At 55.1% G+C, this 17632-nt stretch overlaps 1 protein-coding gene across 2 annotated transcripts; it reads left to right on the top strand.

The window, feature by feature from the left end:
* The first annotated feature begins 1185 nt into the window (after positions 1 to 1185).
* Positions 1186 to 17408, top strand: ADCK2 (aarF domain containing kinase 2). Of its 2 annotated transcripts, none has more exons than XM_036111329.2 (8): positions 1186 to 2991; positions 4576 to 4722; positions 7130 to 7258; positions 8225 to 8320; positions 10434 to 10685; positions 12099 to 12227; positions 13043 to 13114; positions 16977 to 17408. In XM_036111329.2, exons 1-8 carry the CDS (start codon positions 2059 to 2061, stop codon positions 17115 to 17117), a joined length of 1899 nt encoding a protein of 632 aa, XP_035967222.1. In that variant the 5' UTR covers positions 1186 to 2058; the 3' UTR covers positions 17118 to 17408. The 2 variants fall into 2 exon arrangements, with proteins under 2 accessions (XP_035967222.1, XP_035967223.1); XM_036111330.2 differs by having other exon boundaries at positions 13061 to 13114.
* Positions 17409 to 17632: the final 224 nt, after the last annotated feature.

The following is a 17632-nucleotide window of genomic DNA, read 5'->3' on the forward strand; positions in this document are numbered from 1 at the left end:
CGCCCGCTGAGCAGGGAGCCTGATGCGGGGCTCGATCCCAGGACCCTGGGATCATGACCTGAGCCGAAGGCAGCCGCTTAACCGACTGAGCCACCCAGGAGCCCCGCATCTGTGATTTTTAAAGGCTGCCCTTACAAATTCTGAGTTAGGGTTCATATTTGATAGAACGGTGTGATTTTGCTGCCCATGTGCCTGAATATGGATGACATCATTCTCCTCATTGACAGTCACATGGACCCCAGGAATCCCCCAACTTCACCTGCTTGGGTGACTATAGATCCTTGAGAAGTTGCACCTCTAACCCACCACCACAATCATCACAAACACCACCACCATCACCACCTCCGACACGGGGCTAGAGCCCCTACTACCCTCACCATCACCTCTGTTTCTCTCCCCCTTGCTGTTTAGAGCCATATGACCTTCCTTTGGTTCTTCAAGGTTAAATCAAACCAACAACCCCCGCTCCCAAATTCTCACACTCAACTCCTTCCTCTTGAGGACTTTATTCTTTACATGTCTGAACACCTTCCTCTCCAAAGTAGCTGCCATCCTTGGGGTTCTCCCAATTCTTCATTTCTTTCATGCTCTTGCCACATTGAAATTGCACATTATGTGTTCCCCTGAGGGGTCTCCCTCATGAGTGATCATCTTGTAAGGGCAGGATGTGTGTCTCCGTGTGTCTCCATGTCCCGGGGCCTAGCATGATACCTAGTTTTAATACATATTATGGAGCCTTGATAATATTAGATTCTGCTTAAGAAATACGTATTGGGATCAAAAAGTATTGGTTGAATGAATAAGCGTGGTCTTTCAGGAGCCACTCCTCAAGGTCCAAACACATTCCCCAAATCAATGCTGCCTGGAACTCTCCGTCCAAGGATAACCTCTCCCTGCCTCTCCTCACATTCTGCTTAGCTGAGAACCCAACCTGTGTGCAGAACGGGCTTTCAATTCACTGCGCGTCTCAGCGTTTCCATGCCTTTTGTAAGGAAAGCTACAAAGATGTCGGTGGAGACTGAGAGGCACGGAGGAAGGGGAGGGCACAGAAGTTGCCTTTGCATTTTGCATTAAACCTATTTATGGAATCCAGGACCCGAGGGCCAGGGCAGCCTCCGAGGGTGTCCGCGCCGCTTCCGCTTTAAGGGGCGGAGCCCGAGCGGGCGGGCGGGGCGCTCCCGGAAGACGCGGGCGCCGAGTCCTCGGCGTCGGATCCCCGGCCCTCCGCGCGCCCTCCACGGCACTGGGCGGCCGTACTCCGGCCCTCCGCACCCCTCTCCCCCGCCCTCCTCACCGTGATCCCCAGCCCTTCCCTCCCCTCTCTCCCCACTCTCTCCATCCCGATCGCCGGCCTTCCGCACGCCCTTCCCGCTGTCGGCGTCCGGATCCTCGGGCCCTCATCTTTGAACCTCTGCACCCGTCACCTCCCGGCCCCCGGCTCTTCCCGACCCGGGCACCCGGTGCCTGGGTCTCCGGCGGTCCGCACTGCCCCTCCCCCACGCCGCGGCTCTCAACCCTTTGTCCCGGGTGTGCCTTCCTTCTTCCCCCGCACCACCCTTGCCTCCGCCACCCCCCGGCTCTCGGCACCCCGGCCCTCCGCGCCGACCTCCACCCCCACCCCCGCCCAGCCCCTCCGCGCTCTGGCCCTCGGCGGGTGCCCCGCCAGCGAGCTGGTGTGGGGTGACCCCGCGGCCGCCAGACTCTGGCTCCGCCCGCGCGGCCACCTCGTGCAGGTCGCGTCCCCGCTCTGGGCCTGGCCGGGCGTCTGGCTTGGTCCCTCCCGTTCTCACAGTCGGTGCAGTTCCGAAAGCCCCCGAAGGCGCAGCCGGCCTCAGGCCTTAGGTTTAGGCGAGGTACCGGGAGGGAGTGGGGTGTGGAGGGGGACCGAGGGGCCGGGCTGCGCGGAGCCTGCACGCGGGGTCTCGCTGGTACCCCACGCTTAAGTGGGGTACTGAGCTGTGGCCCTGGACTCGTGTCAGCCTTGCCTAAAGCGTGAAGTTAGATGGGTGCCCTTTAAGCCGGGGGCAGGCAGCCTAGGCTGGGGACCTCTGGGAGAGGATGGTGACCCCCTGGCGCTTCTCCGTCAGGGTCTGCTTGTCGCACCTAAGGGGTTTTGAGCTCAGAAAAGAACTCGGCCTTTTGAGATCATCTGGATGCTCTCGTAATGCCAGACTCTGTTGGCTTCTGCTTGGTACTTTACCCAAACTTATCTCAGCCTATGGGGACACTGGTGAGGGGGCTCCTGAGAGTGTGTGCCGGCGAAGAGCCAGCTGGAGTGACCTAGCTGAGAATGGGCCTCTGGAGAGAGTGTCCCAGGAGGGGCGGCTCGGATGCCTCTTTCTGCACCTCCGCATCTGGCTCCGGGCTGGGGCTCTCTTGATGAAATTCCTCCCCCTCCTTCTCTTCTACCCCCTCACCTACCTGGCTCCCAGCGTCTCCAGCCTCTGGCTCTACCTGCTTCTGAAAGCCACGGAGACCTCAGGCCCAACATACATCAAACTGGGCCAGTGGGCCAGCACCCGGCGCGATCTCTTCTCAGAGGCTTTCTGCGCCCAGTTCTCCAAGCTGCATGTCCGGGTGACCCCCCACCCTTGGACTCACACTGAACACTTCCTGCGCCAGGCATTTGGGGAAGACTGGGGGAGGGTCCTCTGCTTTGAGAAGAAGGAACCTGTGGGTTCAGGCTGTGTGGCCCAAGTGTACAAAGCGCGTGCCAATCCCACCTTCCTGGAGCATGACAGCATCCAGAGACTTGCTAAGGCCTCCCGCCTGCAGCTTTCTTCAGAAGCTGGGCCAGTCGGGAGGCTGGGAGAGCTCTTTGGCCCCCCGGGGAAGGGGTGGGGGTTTCAAGGAAGTCTTGCTGACCAGTCATTTCTAGAAAGGCTGCTTCTCCCTAAAGCTGCCCCGGTTGGATCAAATGCAGTCGTGTCTCAGTCTTCAGCACCTGCCCACCAACCTGAGCCAGATCACCTCATCCCCGTGGCAGTGAAAGTAAGTGCTCGGATGTCTTCGGCTGGTCCTTCCTGTCTAAAATTTCACCGACTCCACAGAGCTGTCCCAGGTCAGGAACCCGCATTTGCAAATCCCCCCACATTGTCTTCCACTGATTTTTATTAGCTTGACCTTTGTCTGTGTGCCTGTGCTGAGCACGCTGTATTTCTGGGTTCGAGGGAGTGGTTGTGTGAAGAGTCTGATAAAGGAAATGAAGAGGGTTTGGGGTCCGCTGCCTCTGTGGGTGGGGAAACCACCCCCCAGCTGACCCACTCCTCTGGGGCCAGGATAAGTCAGGGACAGTCTGTGGCGAGCCCAAGATGGCAGTATTCATTTTTATGGAAGTGGTTTCCTTCTCTCTTCATTTCTAGTCACCCCTGTCCGGGCTCCATCATTTTTGTCTCCACACTTTTCTGTCCCCATTCAGCATGATCCCAGGGATCTGGCAGACCCCAGCAGCAGGTACCCTTGATGCTCTCTTACACCTCCTTGGAAACAACCCTCTGTTCAGACCCACTGAATCATACTTTCCAAGGCCTGAGGCCTGGCTTTTTATAAATGCTGCCAGTGATTCCCGTGAGCAGGCACGTTTGGGGAACACTGGACCAAAATACCCTCTGCTCTGTGGAAGACACAAGGAGTGGATGGTGCCCGTCATGGGGGACGCATTATTTAGTCTGTGCTAGCTGCCTTTGAGGGAGGCATTTGCTTAACCTACATCTCTATTTATATCTCTGCTTTGTTCCTGAAAGGACTTCATGTGTGTGTGGGGGGAGCAGTAAGGACTGTTATCTCCATGTTTTGTTTTTAGATTTTATTTATTTATTTGAGAGAGAGAGTAAGCAAGAGAGAGCACGAGCAGGGGGAAGGGGCAGAGGCGGAGGGAGGAGACTCCCCGTTGAGCAGGGAGCCCGATGTGGGACTCGATCCCAGGATCCCGGGATCATGACCTGAGCTGAAGGCAGACGCTTAACCGACTGAGCCACCCAGGTGTCCCCTATCTCCATGTTTTAAAAAAGAGGAACAGGAGGCTGAGAGGTTGAGTAGCTTGGCCAGTTTCAGACTGGGAATGAGTTGCGGAACCAATAGGCATTTGAAAGCAGACTCTTTGCATCCCACCTCTGTGAACCTTGCTGGGGTTCTGGGACTCTACATCCTTCTCTGACTCAGGCTTTGGACTCAGTACCTGTGTGCTCAGTAAAATGCAGATTCCTGGCCCCATGCCCAGAGTCGGTGATGCAGTAGGTCTTGGTGGAGGCCCGGCTGTCCCCATCTACACCGGGTACTCCACAGTGACTTCGATGCACACTAATGTTTGGGAGCCATTGACCTAAACTTAATGTATCTGGAAGGAAAAGCCCACCTGTTCTTCCCGGCAAAGCTAAGTGCAGCGCAGAGGAGCTGGCCCTGCTATCTGATCGAAGGCACGCGGGAGCGAGGGAGAGGAGGGTCCCGGGTGTTGGGACCACGTGCGTTCCGCTCTGATGAGAAGCTGGCTTGGCTCCCTGATGCTGGGGCCCCGTCCCATCTGGGTGAACGTGCCCTCCTGACCCCTCCCTGCCTCACTGTTCCTCTTCCTGGCAGGTGCTGCATCCTGGCTTGCTGTCTCAGGTGCAGATGGACCTGCTGCTGATGAAGATGGGCAGCCGAGTCCTTGCGCTTTTGCCGGGAATCAAGTGGCTTAGTTTGCCTGAGATCGTGGAGGAATTTGAGAAGCTCATGGTCCATCAGGTGAAGTCTCCTTCCCTCAGTTGCAAATTGCATCTCACATAGTTCTTGCCATCAGCTGTTTAGCAAATGCTGAATGGATGCGTGACTTCCCAGTGTGTCACGGCCAGTACGGTGTGGTGGTCGGGTAGGTAACGCTAACTGACGTAACAAGGAACGCCCAGATCTCAGAGGCCGAATGCTACGAGGTGATTTCTTGCTTCTGTCAAAGTTCCATGCCGGTGAACTGAAGGAGGGAGAGGGAGCTCTACTCCATAGTGATTCAGGGACCCAGTTTCCTCCCAAATTGGGCACAGTCATCTTCAACCCACGTCATCTCGGGTCAGTGCGGAATGGGGAGGAGGCCATGGAGGATCCCGTAAGAGATCTGGGACCTTCTTAGTCCACAGGCCAGAGCTTAAATGCCACAGCCCACTGTAACTGTGAGCGTGCTTGGGAAGCTACCTTCCTTACTGCCTGCAGGAAAGTGCAGGATTGTGGAGGGGCCTTCAGCATTATTACCTGTGCCACAGGCAGCCGCGGAACTCCCGGGTGAGAAGAATTAGTGAAGTCGCGCACTGTGCCTTTGCTTTGTTTCCAGGCCCTCCTCCCTGTCCAGGACCCTTGGGATCCTTGTTTAAGTAGCGAGACTTGGTGAACACACTTTGGGGGCGGTCAGGGCTTCAAGTAGGCAACCATCCTGGCTCCCCGCTGGAGAGTGCAGAAGTTGGCAATCTTCCAGAAGCAATGTGCTAGGTCCTCATTTATGTCCTCCCATGTAAGGTTTTAAGTCCCAGGAATGCATTTTAATGTTTAGAAAGCTTTGCTGTATGCTATGGAGTAATGTAGTTTTGATAATAAAAGAAGATTAAAAGAGAGAAAATAGCTTCTATTCCCACAGCCATCTCCGCATTACTCTCAGTCCTACCACCCATGTGAGCTTTGGTTCCCCTTCTAGAATCTGATAGACAGCATGGGGGTGATGAGTGAGATTTTCTCATCCACAAGGAAGGTATAGTAGGCAGAGTAAATATTTTACGGACAGACCTGTAAATATTTGCAAATAGAGCATGATCTCAGAGACTCCTGTAGAAGTCTCTACAGGTTCAGTTGGGTTCAGCTGGGGCCCAGAGAGGAAGTGATTATTCTGTCCTGAGGGTCAAGGCTCCCCAGGCTCAGGCTGAGTCTTGGAAGGTGAGTGGTGTTTACAGTTGGACCAAATGGGGGAAGAACATTCCCGTCAGAGGGAATAAGGAAGGCAAAGGAGAGAGGGAGAGGCTCAGGTAGGCTGGGATGTTCAGCACCATACAGACTGGGGGAAGCTAGAGTTCTGGGCCAGAGAGGAAGTGGGAGGCACAAGAGATGGATCTGAAGAGAGAGCCATCTTGGATGTCATCCTCAAGAATTTAGACTTCATCCTGCGGGTAGCGGGGGGGGGGGGCACCAGCAGATGGATTAGAGAGAGGGACGACGGGAGTCAGAGAGCCCCACTCAGGTGCCTCTGTTAGGATTCCGGTGACTGGTTGCGAGTCAGCTTGGGAGCCACGGTGCGGTGGGGCAGAGCTGAGCGTGCTGAGACTGCAGCCCACTGTGTGGAGGCCACTGTGTGGAGGCCACTGTGTGGAGGCCAAGAGAGAAGAAGTAATGTGCAGTCAGGGGGGCGGGGGCAGTAAGTTCTCTTTAGACATGGAGTTTAAGGGGCTACCACTTGAAGAGAAGTGCGGAGCTGGTAGCGGGGTCTGACCGGGGTCTGGCCAGGAGACCGTGGTCTTGTCACGAGGAGGTCCCAGCTGAGGATGGAGGCGACGGAGAGGGGGGGCACAGGCTGGTGAAGGGCAGCAGCTGAGAGAGCGTCAGCATGTGTGGGGCACACAGAGGAGGAACGGCCGGGAGACCAGACCCAGACGGGGCGGTTGGAGGCTGGGGGAGGATCATGGGGGGGAAGTAAACAGCAGGTGCCAGGAGATGGGCTGTTCGGGAAGAAGGGGGTCCTCAACGGCACCAGTACCGGGCGCCCCGAGAGCTCGTTAGGATAAAGATGGGAGCGGTCCCTTGAGTCGGGCACGCGGAAGGCTTGGTGAGTGTAGGGAGCAGGGTCAGTGCAGTGGGCGGAGGGGAGCGGGCTGCTGGAAACCAGTGGAGACAAACCCTTGGGACATGGGGAAGGGCTGCACGGGCTGGAGTGAAGGGGGTGAGCGGAGAGGGAATGGCGGGGAGGCAGCCAAGCCCAGGTGCTGCAGGGCTGTCTGCCGCTGTAGCTTCCAGAAGTTCATGGAGGCAAAACCGCCCCTCCCGAGTCTCCTGGGGCGTTCTGCAGGAAGGCGGGGGGGCAGGCCGGTGGATGTGGGGGCTGCCTAGCTCTGTGGTTCTGCAGATGCTGCCATCCTGGTGCCCAGGTCACCCCTCATCCCTTCTCTCCACGTCCCTCTAGATCGACCTGCGTTACGAAGCTCGGAATCTAGAACACTTCCAGTGCAACTTCCTGAATGTGAATTCTGTCAAATTCCCCACCCCTCTGCGTCCCTTTGTCACCAGGGATGTCTTGGTGGAGACGTACGAGGTAAGTGAGAGCTTCCTGGGGCTGTGCCTTTCGCTCACAGCTGGGCCATCTCCGCTGAAAAGACAAAAGCCAAGAGAGCATGTGATTACTGTCTGTAAAGCTGAGGGGAGTTCGGATACGGGGTGGGGCGGCAGCGTAGGGAGGTGGCTGGGAGCCTGGACGTGGCCCCAGACTTTTCTGGACTTGAAAATCTTTCCATTTTATTTGCTGGTGACTTCATTTTCCTCCTGTGTAACAGTGGGCGCCTGTCCCTGCCTCGTAGGCTTGTCCCAGGAGTCAGTGACACGTTGAATGCAAAATGCCTTCAGCACAGAGTTTGCAAAGAGAAAGTGCTCAGGAAGCGTTGGTGTCACATCACTGGCCTTAGCTGTTGCCTGGTCCGGCCTCCTTTGTAAAAATGGTAACGTGAGACCCAGGGAAGTGACATGAAAGACCCACTGTTACTGGCTGTGTGACCTTGAGCAAGTTACTTAAACTCTCTGGGCTTTAGTTCTTCTCTTTGCTACTGAGGAATAACAAGATCGATCTCAATGGGCACTTGTCTCAATGGACAAATAACTAACCTATATGAAATGTTTACTTCCCCCTCTTTCTTCCCTTTCTCCCCTTCCTTTCCTGCTTGAGGTCACAGAGCTCACTCATGTCCCTGTTGGCTCTCCTGAGGCCTGCTCCTGTCTTCTCTCACGACATTACAACATCTCTTATCTGTGGGTGGCGGAGTCACGGGTTTCCTCCATAATAAGCCTATGGGACTTGTTTTCTTTTGAGAAGTGTTACAGAAGGGAAGAGCAAACAGGTTAAAATGAACTTGTGGGTGACAGATTCAGAGGGATTGTAAGGAAGGGAAAACTCTTTGGGAAGAGTCGGGATGGGAAGGTAGCGCCGATGTGTCCCGTGGGGATGAAGAGCAGGGCACTGGGCGGGCTGTCCAGGGTAAAGCTCTCTCTTTCCTGACCTTCCTTAAAGGAGAGTGTGCCCGTGTCCAGCTACCAGCAGGCGGGGATTCCCACTGACTTGAAGAAGAAGATTGCACGGCTGGGGATCAACATGCTCCTGAAGATGGTGAGCTCATGGGCTTGGAGAGGGTGCTCTGGGCCCGCAGGTGGTCGAGTTGCGTGTGGGGAGATGGTGGAGACACCGGTCGGCTGCCACGGGCGAGGGGGTGAGCAAAGCAGCAAGCCACCACGGTGAGAGTCTGCTCTGGAAGTAGCCCCTTCATTCTGTGCCTTTCTGTTAAGCACAGTCTTGGGGGCACGCATGCTGTCACCGTGCCAGGTGCTGTGGGAAGAGCAGGGAGCCAGACCCAGGCCCTGCCCACGTTGCCTATAGTTTAGACAAACAGCCGAAGATATCATACGTTCAATGGCACTTCATTCATTCATTCGGCAGTGTTTATCGAGCACGTATTCTGTGCCAGGCACTGAATTAAGTGCTAGATTTACAGCAGTGAGCGAAACAGACATGATTACAATGTTCATGGAACTACCGTTCTCCGGGAAGACAGGCCACAAATAAATGATACACAGGTACCACAGGGTCATTTAGGAGGGGCCCGTCCTGGCCTCGGGATTTATTCAGGAAGTGGTGCCATCTGAGCTGAGATGTAAAGTCTAGATGTCACCTACGAGGGGACAGCCTGACGATGAAAAGGACGCTCGTAAAGGGACATAGTGAGCCCTCAGCCACGTCAGCTTTCAGGTATTCATAGCAACTCACGTGGAGGAGTGAAGGAAGAAGGTACGGAAGTGTAGGGCCTGAGCTCTTCCTGGTGGCCGGCATGGAAGACCGTGGTCGAGGGATGGATGGCACGTTGTTGGCAGGAAAGAGGATGAGCGTCCAGGCCTGGAGGGGGCAGGATCTGGGGAAGAAGGAACCAGGTGCGTGGCCAGAGTGGGAGGACAGAACCCACGTGACTGACGTGAGCCGTGGGGAACGAGGCCGGTGGCCAAAATGGGGCAGGGGCGGGAACAGGAGCTCGGAGCAGGCCCTGCCTCCACCTCTAGCCTCTAGTGGAAAGTCAGCAGCCCCCACCCGAGGGGCTCCTGGAGCAGCGGGATTGTGTGGGGAGAGCTGGGTGTCCACTCAGTCGGTGCCGTGGGAGTTCAGTGGGGAACCAGGCCCCAGGGCTCCAAGGGACCCCCTGGACTGGAGGAGAAGCGGCAGTGGAGCAGCTAGGGGAGAAGCAGCACCAAGCGGAACCAGAAGACGGGAGATCATGACGGGCTCCTGCTTGCAGGATGGAGGACAGGGTCGAAAGCTGGGGGGCTAAGCTGACAGCCATGCGCCAAGAGGTTCGGCCCTGGGGTCGGGTCAGCCAGCCTTTCGTACCCACATCTGGCAGCTGTGCCAGCCCTGGCTTCTCTAGTTCTCAGTAGTTTCACCAGGGAAGCAGCCTCTTGCCGCCTTCAGAGCCAGAACCCGGACCAGGGGGGTCTCTCTGTGGCCTGGGGCTGCGGTAGGAGGAGTCCCGGAGAGCCTCTGTCGCGGCAGCTCTCTGCACCGTCCTCGGGCTCTCCTTCCCCTTCAGAAGCACTGCGGGTGGTTTCTGACCACAGAGACGACCTTTCACAGGACGCACACTCCTGCCCCACGAAGTCACACCTGACTTCCGTCCATCGTAGTCCCTGGGGCTTTCTTTCCTGCTTAGTAGGTTCAAAGCCACTTCCCCCGGCCCACCCGATTCTGTGTGCTGGGATGGTTGTCGGTATCACAGTTAGACTTCACTGTGATGGGCAGATGGAGATAATGGAGGGGATGTCTGATTTATGAAAAATTTTTAAAAAGATTATTTATTTATTTTTATTTATTTGACAGAGAGAGAGAGAGCACAAGAAGGGAGAGTGGCAGGCGGAGGGAGAGGGAGAAGGAGGCTCCCTGCCGAGCAGGGGGAGCCCGATGCGGGGCTCGATCTCAGGACCCTGGGATCATGACCTGAGCCGAAGGCAGACGCTTAACCAGAAATAATTTTTCTCTTAATAATGTCAACCTGGCCTATGCCAGTACAGATTCTGAATGCATGACATAAGCAGTGAGCCTTTATGAGATGTACACCTCTCTGCCGTGTACTCAGTCCCTGGGCACTCCCTGTCACCTTGGAAGCTTTTTTGCACATGGCCTGGTGGTGATGGGGTGGCGAGGGGTGACTCTGCCTTGAGTAGCGCTGATCTCCTTCCAGATATTCGTGGACAACTTCGTCCATGCGGACCTCCACCCCGGGAACATCCTGGTGCAGGGTGCCGACGGTCTTTCCGGGAGTCCAGAGGCCCAGCCGCCGCGGGTGGAGGCCCGTGACGCGCTGGGGGGGGCCCCGCCGGCCGGCGGCCGTGCGCTGCGCCTGGTGCTGCTGGATGCCGGCATCGTGGCCGAGCTGCGGGCCGCCGACCTGAGCAACTTCCGGGCCGTTTTCATGGCCGTGGCGATGGGGCAGGTGAGACCCCCTGGGCCTGCGGGAGCTGGGGACGATCTCGACCTGTGGGGCCCCTCGGCCCTCGTCAGTCTTGTAAACGCCTCCGTTTGCCACGGGTGCTCCCGACGGACGGAGTGCAGTGGTGGGGGAGGGACTGGGAGGGAGAGGGGGACAGGGGGAGAGGGGGAGAGGAAAGGAAGCCAGCCGAGGGGTCTTCAGTCAGAATGTGCCGAGGCCCATGTGTGACACCTGTTCTGAGCAGCTCACGGTTTGGGACCAGGGGAGGGAATGGCTCTACCCTGAATGCTGCCTCCCGCAGGGAGCTTCTCTCCCCGCCTCGGCAGGCCTGCGGGTGGGCGCTGGGGACACCGGCTTCTGGTCTGAGTCACAGCTGGCCTGGCCTGTGCCACTTGCCACAGACGGCAGGCCGGTGAGAAGACTTAGCCTCCAAGGCTGGGAAGATCCCTTGGGATCTGGAGTGGTTTTTGACTCCTGACCCTGTGGCTGCGAGGGGCTCCCGTGGCTGAGAATTATTATTTACGGAAAGGGATTCAGCACAACCTCTACTGAGTCAAGAGTGACAATGAAGAAACCCTCCGACCAACTGGTGTGGAATTTTCCTGCAAGAAAGACCCTGGCAAAGAGAGAACTGTTTTGTTTTTGTTGTTTTGTTTGTTTGTTTGTATGTTAATAAAGGCAAAAATTCAGGGGAGCCCCTGCTTCTTTGGGAGCCTGAGGGGACAAACCAAAGGCTTGAGCCTGAGACAGTTGAAAGGGTCCCCTGAGTCAAGGTTAAACACAGGTGCAGTGGCAGGTGGCGGGGGGGGGGGGACGTTCCCCTGCACAGGTTGGGGTGAAGGAAGGTCACAGCCAGAGAGGAGGAGCTCGGCTCCCGGGGCGGCGCTGGGGGAGGCGAAAGGCTCTGGGAGTGACCACTAGGGTGTTCAGGGGGCCCGGAGGCTCTGGTCCGAGGGCGCCCAGGGCAGAGGAGGAGGTGGGAGGCTGGAGCACAGAGGCTGGGCCAGGTGTGAGGAGGGAATGCTCGGCCAGGAAGAGAGCCCACAAGGCGAGTGTGGCCGGTCGAGTCCAGAGGCAGGTCCTGGTGACTCTGGGGACGGGCTGGTTGGTCAGCAGGGCCTCGTGGAGCGTGAGCGGCAGGACACTGGCTTTGCTGCCATGCCCCGCGTGGCCGTTGAAGGTGAAGGAGATGAACACAGCCCCTGGCCCTGGCTGCGCTAGCCCAGGGGGGCTGCCACCACTTTCAAAGTCTCTGTCGGTTACCAGCTATTCTGGAGGGGGGTGAGATTAAAAAAGGATGGGTGGTCAAAGGCAGGATGGTTGAAACCTTGGGTGGAAGCAACTAGGATATGAGGCAGAGCGTCTAGTTTTATGGTCTCTTGACTCTACCAAGTTCCTTTCTTTCACGTCTTGTAGGGCCAGAGAGTGGCTGAGCTCATCCTGCATCATGCCCGGGCCAGCGAGTGCAGGGACGTGGAGGGGTTCAAGGCTGAGATGGCCACACTGGTGACCCAGGCCAGGAAGGACACCATCACCCTGGAAAAGGTGAGCAGGCCACTCGGGGGGTGGAGGCTGTGGGGCGTTTACCGCCCTGGCCCTTGGATGGAGCAAAGGTCGAAGGGAGACCCTCTTTATGGGGAGTTGGGGGTTGAGTGGGGTTGAGTTTTAAGGCAGATAAAGAGCACACCTGTCCTCTGCCCGCATCTTCCGGGTGTGAGGCAGGTCACTGGAGTCCCTGGCTCTCGGGAGTGGCTCGGTGACCTGGTGACATTTATAGTGCCGTAACCCCTCCCTGTCCCGGGTGTAGCCATTCTGCTGCTTCCCAGGATCAGGAGCTCAGCTGAGCAGGGAGGGAGGGAGGACTAAGGCCCTTGAGCAGCCAAAGGACATACCTAACGTTCGTGTCCTTTATTTACACCTGAACCAAAGCCCACTCTGTGTTTTAGACACAGTTCTAGCAAACTTGACTGTTTTCTCACCGAGTGCATGAGTGCATGGTCTACACTAGCAGGAGCGAGTCAGAGCAAGGAGCGGCCCCCAGGTAGTGAGGATCGGCGGCTGACACCCCGGCCCTGCGGATCTCATGGATTCAGATGTGATTCTGTGTGTGCTGGGAGTGATGGGAGTGATGGGGTAGACGGGCCTCGAGGCTCGACTCCGGCAGGGGTCTTTGAACTCACTAGTGCAATGGGGGCTGTGCTGGTGCGTGTGTGGTCCTTTCTGGAATTTGTCCGACAGCTGGTGTGTGTGTGTGGGGGGAGCGGTGGTTGCTAGTGTGGGTGTGAGCGGGTGTGGGTGGGAGGACGGAGAGGGACGGGGCCTGGAAGGGAGCGGAGCGGTGGAGGGGACTCTGCAGTCAGTTTTATCCTGTTTTCCAGCTTCAAGTTTCCAGCCTCCTGTCGAATGTCTTTAAGTTACTGATGACTCACAAGGTAAGGGCCCCGGTGGAGCCGAGCCCCCGCGCTCTGGTCAGGCTGGTGGGGAGGGGTCTGGGGAAGCGGGCGGGTGGCCGCAGGGCGCTGAGAGGGACTTCTCCTACAGGACATCTCAGTTATGCAAACATTTTCCGTACCAGTCCGTTTGTGTGAAGGGGGCCGTTTCCGTTTCCTGACACGGTCGTGGCGGGGTCTTTTCCTTGCCACAGTTAGTCTGGGTACTGTCAGTCTAGCAGTCTAAGTACTCGTGATCCCTAGCTGGAGGAATAGGTCTATACAAATGCAAAAACTGTCTAACTCAGGCCCTTCATACCTTTTCCCTCCTCAGTTCATGTTACTGATGCTTAGTCTTAATGTAAGTCATACTTAGTTTTTTCCTGGGGTCAGGGGCGGCCCAAGAGGAGGTGCCTCTTGTCCTGGTGCGTTTGGAGGCCCCAGCTGGGCTGTCCTGGCCCAGCCCCTTGGAGGGCGGCGGCCTCACGGTTCTTCACCTTGGCCTTTGCCTTGGGCTCTGTCTCCATGTGATGGAGGGTGGTCTTGGGCCACTTTTCAGAGCCAAGCCGCCCGCCAAGGGTGTAAGGCGTCGAGGGCAGGGCAGGTTCTCCTCTGAAGACGGCCTTTCCCATTGTTTCTCTTGAGGTTCTGCAATCTGATAATCAAACACTGCATGGGAAAGGCAGCTACCTGACAAGGATCGTAACACACGACCGAGAGAAGGTTGTCTGGCCGAGCACCTTCACTTTACAGAAGGCACGAGGGAGGGAGGGTGGTCCGCTCGCCTCCCTGGGCCTCGCGGGCGGAGCCAAGACTTGACCCACAACCAGGTCTCTCAGTCCCGCGCTCTCTCTGCGGCTCCCCAGTTGCTCTGCAGCGGCTGGGTGCTCGGAATCAAACCGACATGCAGACTAAGGGTCCCCTAAGTATGCCATGGACTCATGGGGTGACAGGTGCAGCGAGCACGTGTGGGATGCCTGCCACCTGGACTCGGTCGTGCTGGGTGCTTTTCATCCAGTCTCTCATTCAAACCTCAGGATAATCCCCATGGGGAGGTGTGATCTCTGCCGTATTATCCGCACGAAGAGACGGGCACCGAAAGGTCGGGTGACTCCCCACGCCCCACCGACTGCATGCCAGGGCCACGGTCTGCACCCGTCTCTGCCTCTAGAGTTGGCCTTGTTGGGGGGGTTTTGGTGAAGAGCTTTCTGCTTTCCAAAACTTTTGACAAGTTCTGTTTTAAAAACGACTTAAATATCACCGTGGGATTGGGAAAAGCTTTAATCATTGCTAGGGAGTGGGGCTGGAGAGAAACAGGAATGAACACACACTCCTGGGAGTTCAGTTGCACCCAGTGTGGAGCACGTCGCCTCGGCTCGCACTCCCCAGCTCTGGCCTGCATGAGCCTCTCCGAGCCCGCAGGGCCGCCGGGAGGACTGGCCCAGTCACGGCGCTGTATGCTGAGCCCCCTCTCCGCACCCTGGGGTGCCTGATTTAGCTGTGTCGTATTTGTCAGTATCCCACTTAAACCCCTCCACATTCATCAAGGCAGCCACCTATGCCAGGAGCCCCGGCAACAAACCCACGGCCACGTGGCCCCTGTGGCAGGTTCAGGACCCGGGTGCCGGCAGTCTGACCACAGAGCCCCGACTCTTACTGCTTTGTCCTCCTGCTTCCTGTGCTCTAAGTCCGGACATGGCCTTCCTGATACACAGTGGGGGACACCATGGGCAGAAGCTCCCTAAAGGTTTGCTGTTGACATTGCTGTTCCCAGGATGGAAGAGCAGAGAATGTCTAGTACCAGTACTGCATTCTAGGTACTTCCCTAGGCATTTCGTTTTTTTAAAAAACTTAAAAATGTTTACTTATGGTTAAAAATACATATATAAAATTTACCCTAACCATTTCCAGTGCATAGTTCAGCAGCGTCAACCATATTTACATTGTTGTGTGGCAAATCTCTAGAAGTTTCTCAACTTGCAAAATGGAAACTATATCCATTGAACAAGTCCCGATTAATTTCTCCCTCCTCTCGGCCCCTGGCAACCACCGGTCCACTTTCTGTTTCCATGATTTGGGTGACTTTAGTTATCTCGTATAAATGGAGTTGTGCAGTATTTGGCCTTTTGTGACTGGCTTATTTCACTCACCATAATGCTCTTGAGGCTCATACATATTGTAGCATGTCACAGAATTTCTTTTTCAAGATGAAGAATATTCCATTATATATATATACCATATTTTTTTATTCGTTCATCCATCCGTGGACATTTGGGCTAGTTCCACCTCTTGACTATTATGAATAATGCTGCAGTGAACATGGATGTGCAAATATTTCTTTGAGGTCCTGCTTTCAGTTCTTTTGTACATTTACCCAGAAGTGGGACTGCAAGATCATAAGGTATTTTTGTAGTTTTTGAGGAAGCTCTATTCCGCTTTTCCACACATGATTTTACATTCCCGCCATCAATATACAAAGGATCCAGTTTTCCACATCCTCACCAACACTTGTTATTCTGTTTTTTGATAATGGTCATCCTAACACGTGGGAGGTGGTCTCTCATTGTGATTTTGATAGCATTTCTCGAATGACTAGTGATGTTCAGCATCTATTCATATGCTTGTTGGCCATTTGAATGTCTTCTTTGGAGAAATGTCTATTCATGTGGCACTTAATTTTTTTTTTCTAATATTTATTTATTTGACAGAGAGAGACACAGAGAGAGAGGGAACACAAGCAGGGGAGAGGGTAGAGGGAGAGGGAGAAGCAGGCTTCCCGCTGAGCAGGGAGCCCGATGTGGGGCTCAATCCCAGGACCCTGGGATCATGACCTGAGCCGAAGGCAGATGCTCAACGACTGAGCCACCCAGGCGCCCCCATGCGGCACTTAATTTTTAATAAGATATTGGCCAGAAACACAGAAAGAATACAGCAAACACTGAGGAACTCACCACTCAGCTTAAGAATGAAAGCCTTGCCCGTGGTGTCGAAGCACCATCTGACTCCCCAGACAACTTTTCAGGCCTGAACGGAGACAGATACCCTTTCCTTTCAACAGAGATTATTTCCCCCTGTGTCCACCTGCAGTTTTCCAACCTTCAGTCCATTTGAGAAACAGATTCTTATTCTTCTAGGTTTAAATCTTGGCTCTCCTCTCCCTCATGCAGTGGCTTGAGCAAGTCACTTAACCAGCCTGTGCTTGAGCTTTCTTTCTATAGAACGGGGATAATGATAGTACTTTTGAGAATTAGTTGAGTGATTCACTTAAATTGCTATTACTATTAACCTGGCTCCAAAGGGGAAGAAGTTGGGGCGCCTGGGTGGCTCAGTCGATAAAGCGTCTGCCTTCAGCTCAGGTCATGATCCTGGGGTCCTGGGATTGAGCCCCACATCAGGCTCCCTGCTCAGTGGGGAGCCTGCTTCTCTCTCGCTCTCTCTCTCAAATAAATAAATAAAATCTTAAAAGGGTGGGGGAGAAGCTCTTCTGTGTTTGAGCAAAGCCACTTGTGCGTGGTCTCAAAAAGGCTACTGCAGATCTTGAAGAATGACCCTCATGTAGATTTATAGTTTCTGGTATAGCTATGAAATATTCATTGTATTATTTTTAAGTCATTCAAACACATACACACACACACACACCCCTAGAGAAGTACATGCTGCATCCCCCAGATGTCCCCTTAATATTTCTAGTAGATGGGAGGTTGGGTGAGTAGATGAGATGGTGGGGAGAATGATGGGTAGGGGAAAGAGTGTTAGGTAGACGGTAGAAATCCCAGCAGGCCTGGAGTGGACAGTCACATGGTTACCCAGGATACTGTCCCTAGATCAATGGGCTTTGGAAAGAACCCATGTTTTTCTGTTTCAGGTAAAACTAGAGAGCAACTTTGCCTCCATCGTGTTCGCCATCATGGTGTTGGAGGGGCTTGGCCGCTCACTGGACCCCAAACTGGACATCCTGGAGGCAGCAAAGCCCTTCCTTCTGAAAGGACCAGCGTCCTCCTGCTGACTGCAGCAGTGGGCATGCAGTGGGCCTTCGTCTAAGACCCGAAGGCCACTCCCGACCGCCTCTCCTGTGGCAGCTTGAACATTTTAAAATTGGGATGCATGGAAGGCATACCAATATTTTTCATTCTGACTTGGTTTCAGGGGTCTGTTTTAAAAGCTTTGGGTTATTTGGGGAAATGAAGGGAGGGAAGAGCCCTAGCCATTCAGTCGTGGAAGCTGGGCCTGGTGTCGGGGAGGCTATTTCAGGGAAAATGTTCTGTGGAGGAGGACAAATAAACTTAGTTATTTTGTTTTCTCGTTTTTGTCTCTTCTCTTTTTAACCCTCTCTCCTTCCTGATCAGGTGGGTCCTGCTGGGTATTCCATGACTCTGGGATTTAGGTTGGAAAAGGTCACAGAATCCTGTAGACCCATGGCTTCCCAGTGTTTCTGATTACGCATCCTACTGGTGAAATATATATATTTACATATATATGTGCACAGGTATCACTTATTCATAGGTTTTATACACGTGCGAC

This window comes from Halichoerus grypus, chromosome 12 (assembly GCF_964656455.1).
Source record: "Halichoerus grypus chromosome 12, mHalGry1.hap1.1, whole genome shotgun sequence".
Taxonomy (NCBI): Eukaryota; Metazoa; Chordata; class Mammalia; order Carnivora; family Phocidae; genus Halichoerus; species Halichoerus grypus.

Excerpts from the sequence above, each read along its gene's own strand:
- ADCK2 (XM_036111329.2), top strand. The coding sequence starts at position 2,059 with ATGGTGACCCCCTGGCGCTTCTCCGTCAGGGTCTGCTTGTCGCACCTA. Across the intron at positions 2,992-4,575 it reads TCATCCCCGTGGCAGTGAAA|GTGCTGCATCCTGGCTTGCT; the intron begins GTAAGTGCTCGG and ends TCTTCCTGGCAG. Across the intron at positions 10,686-12,098 it reads TGGCCGTGGCGATGGGGCAG|GGCCAGAGAGTGGCTGAGCT; the intron begins GTGAGACCCCCT and ends CACGTCTTGTAG.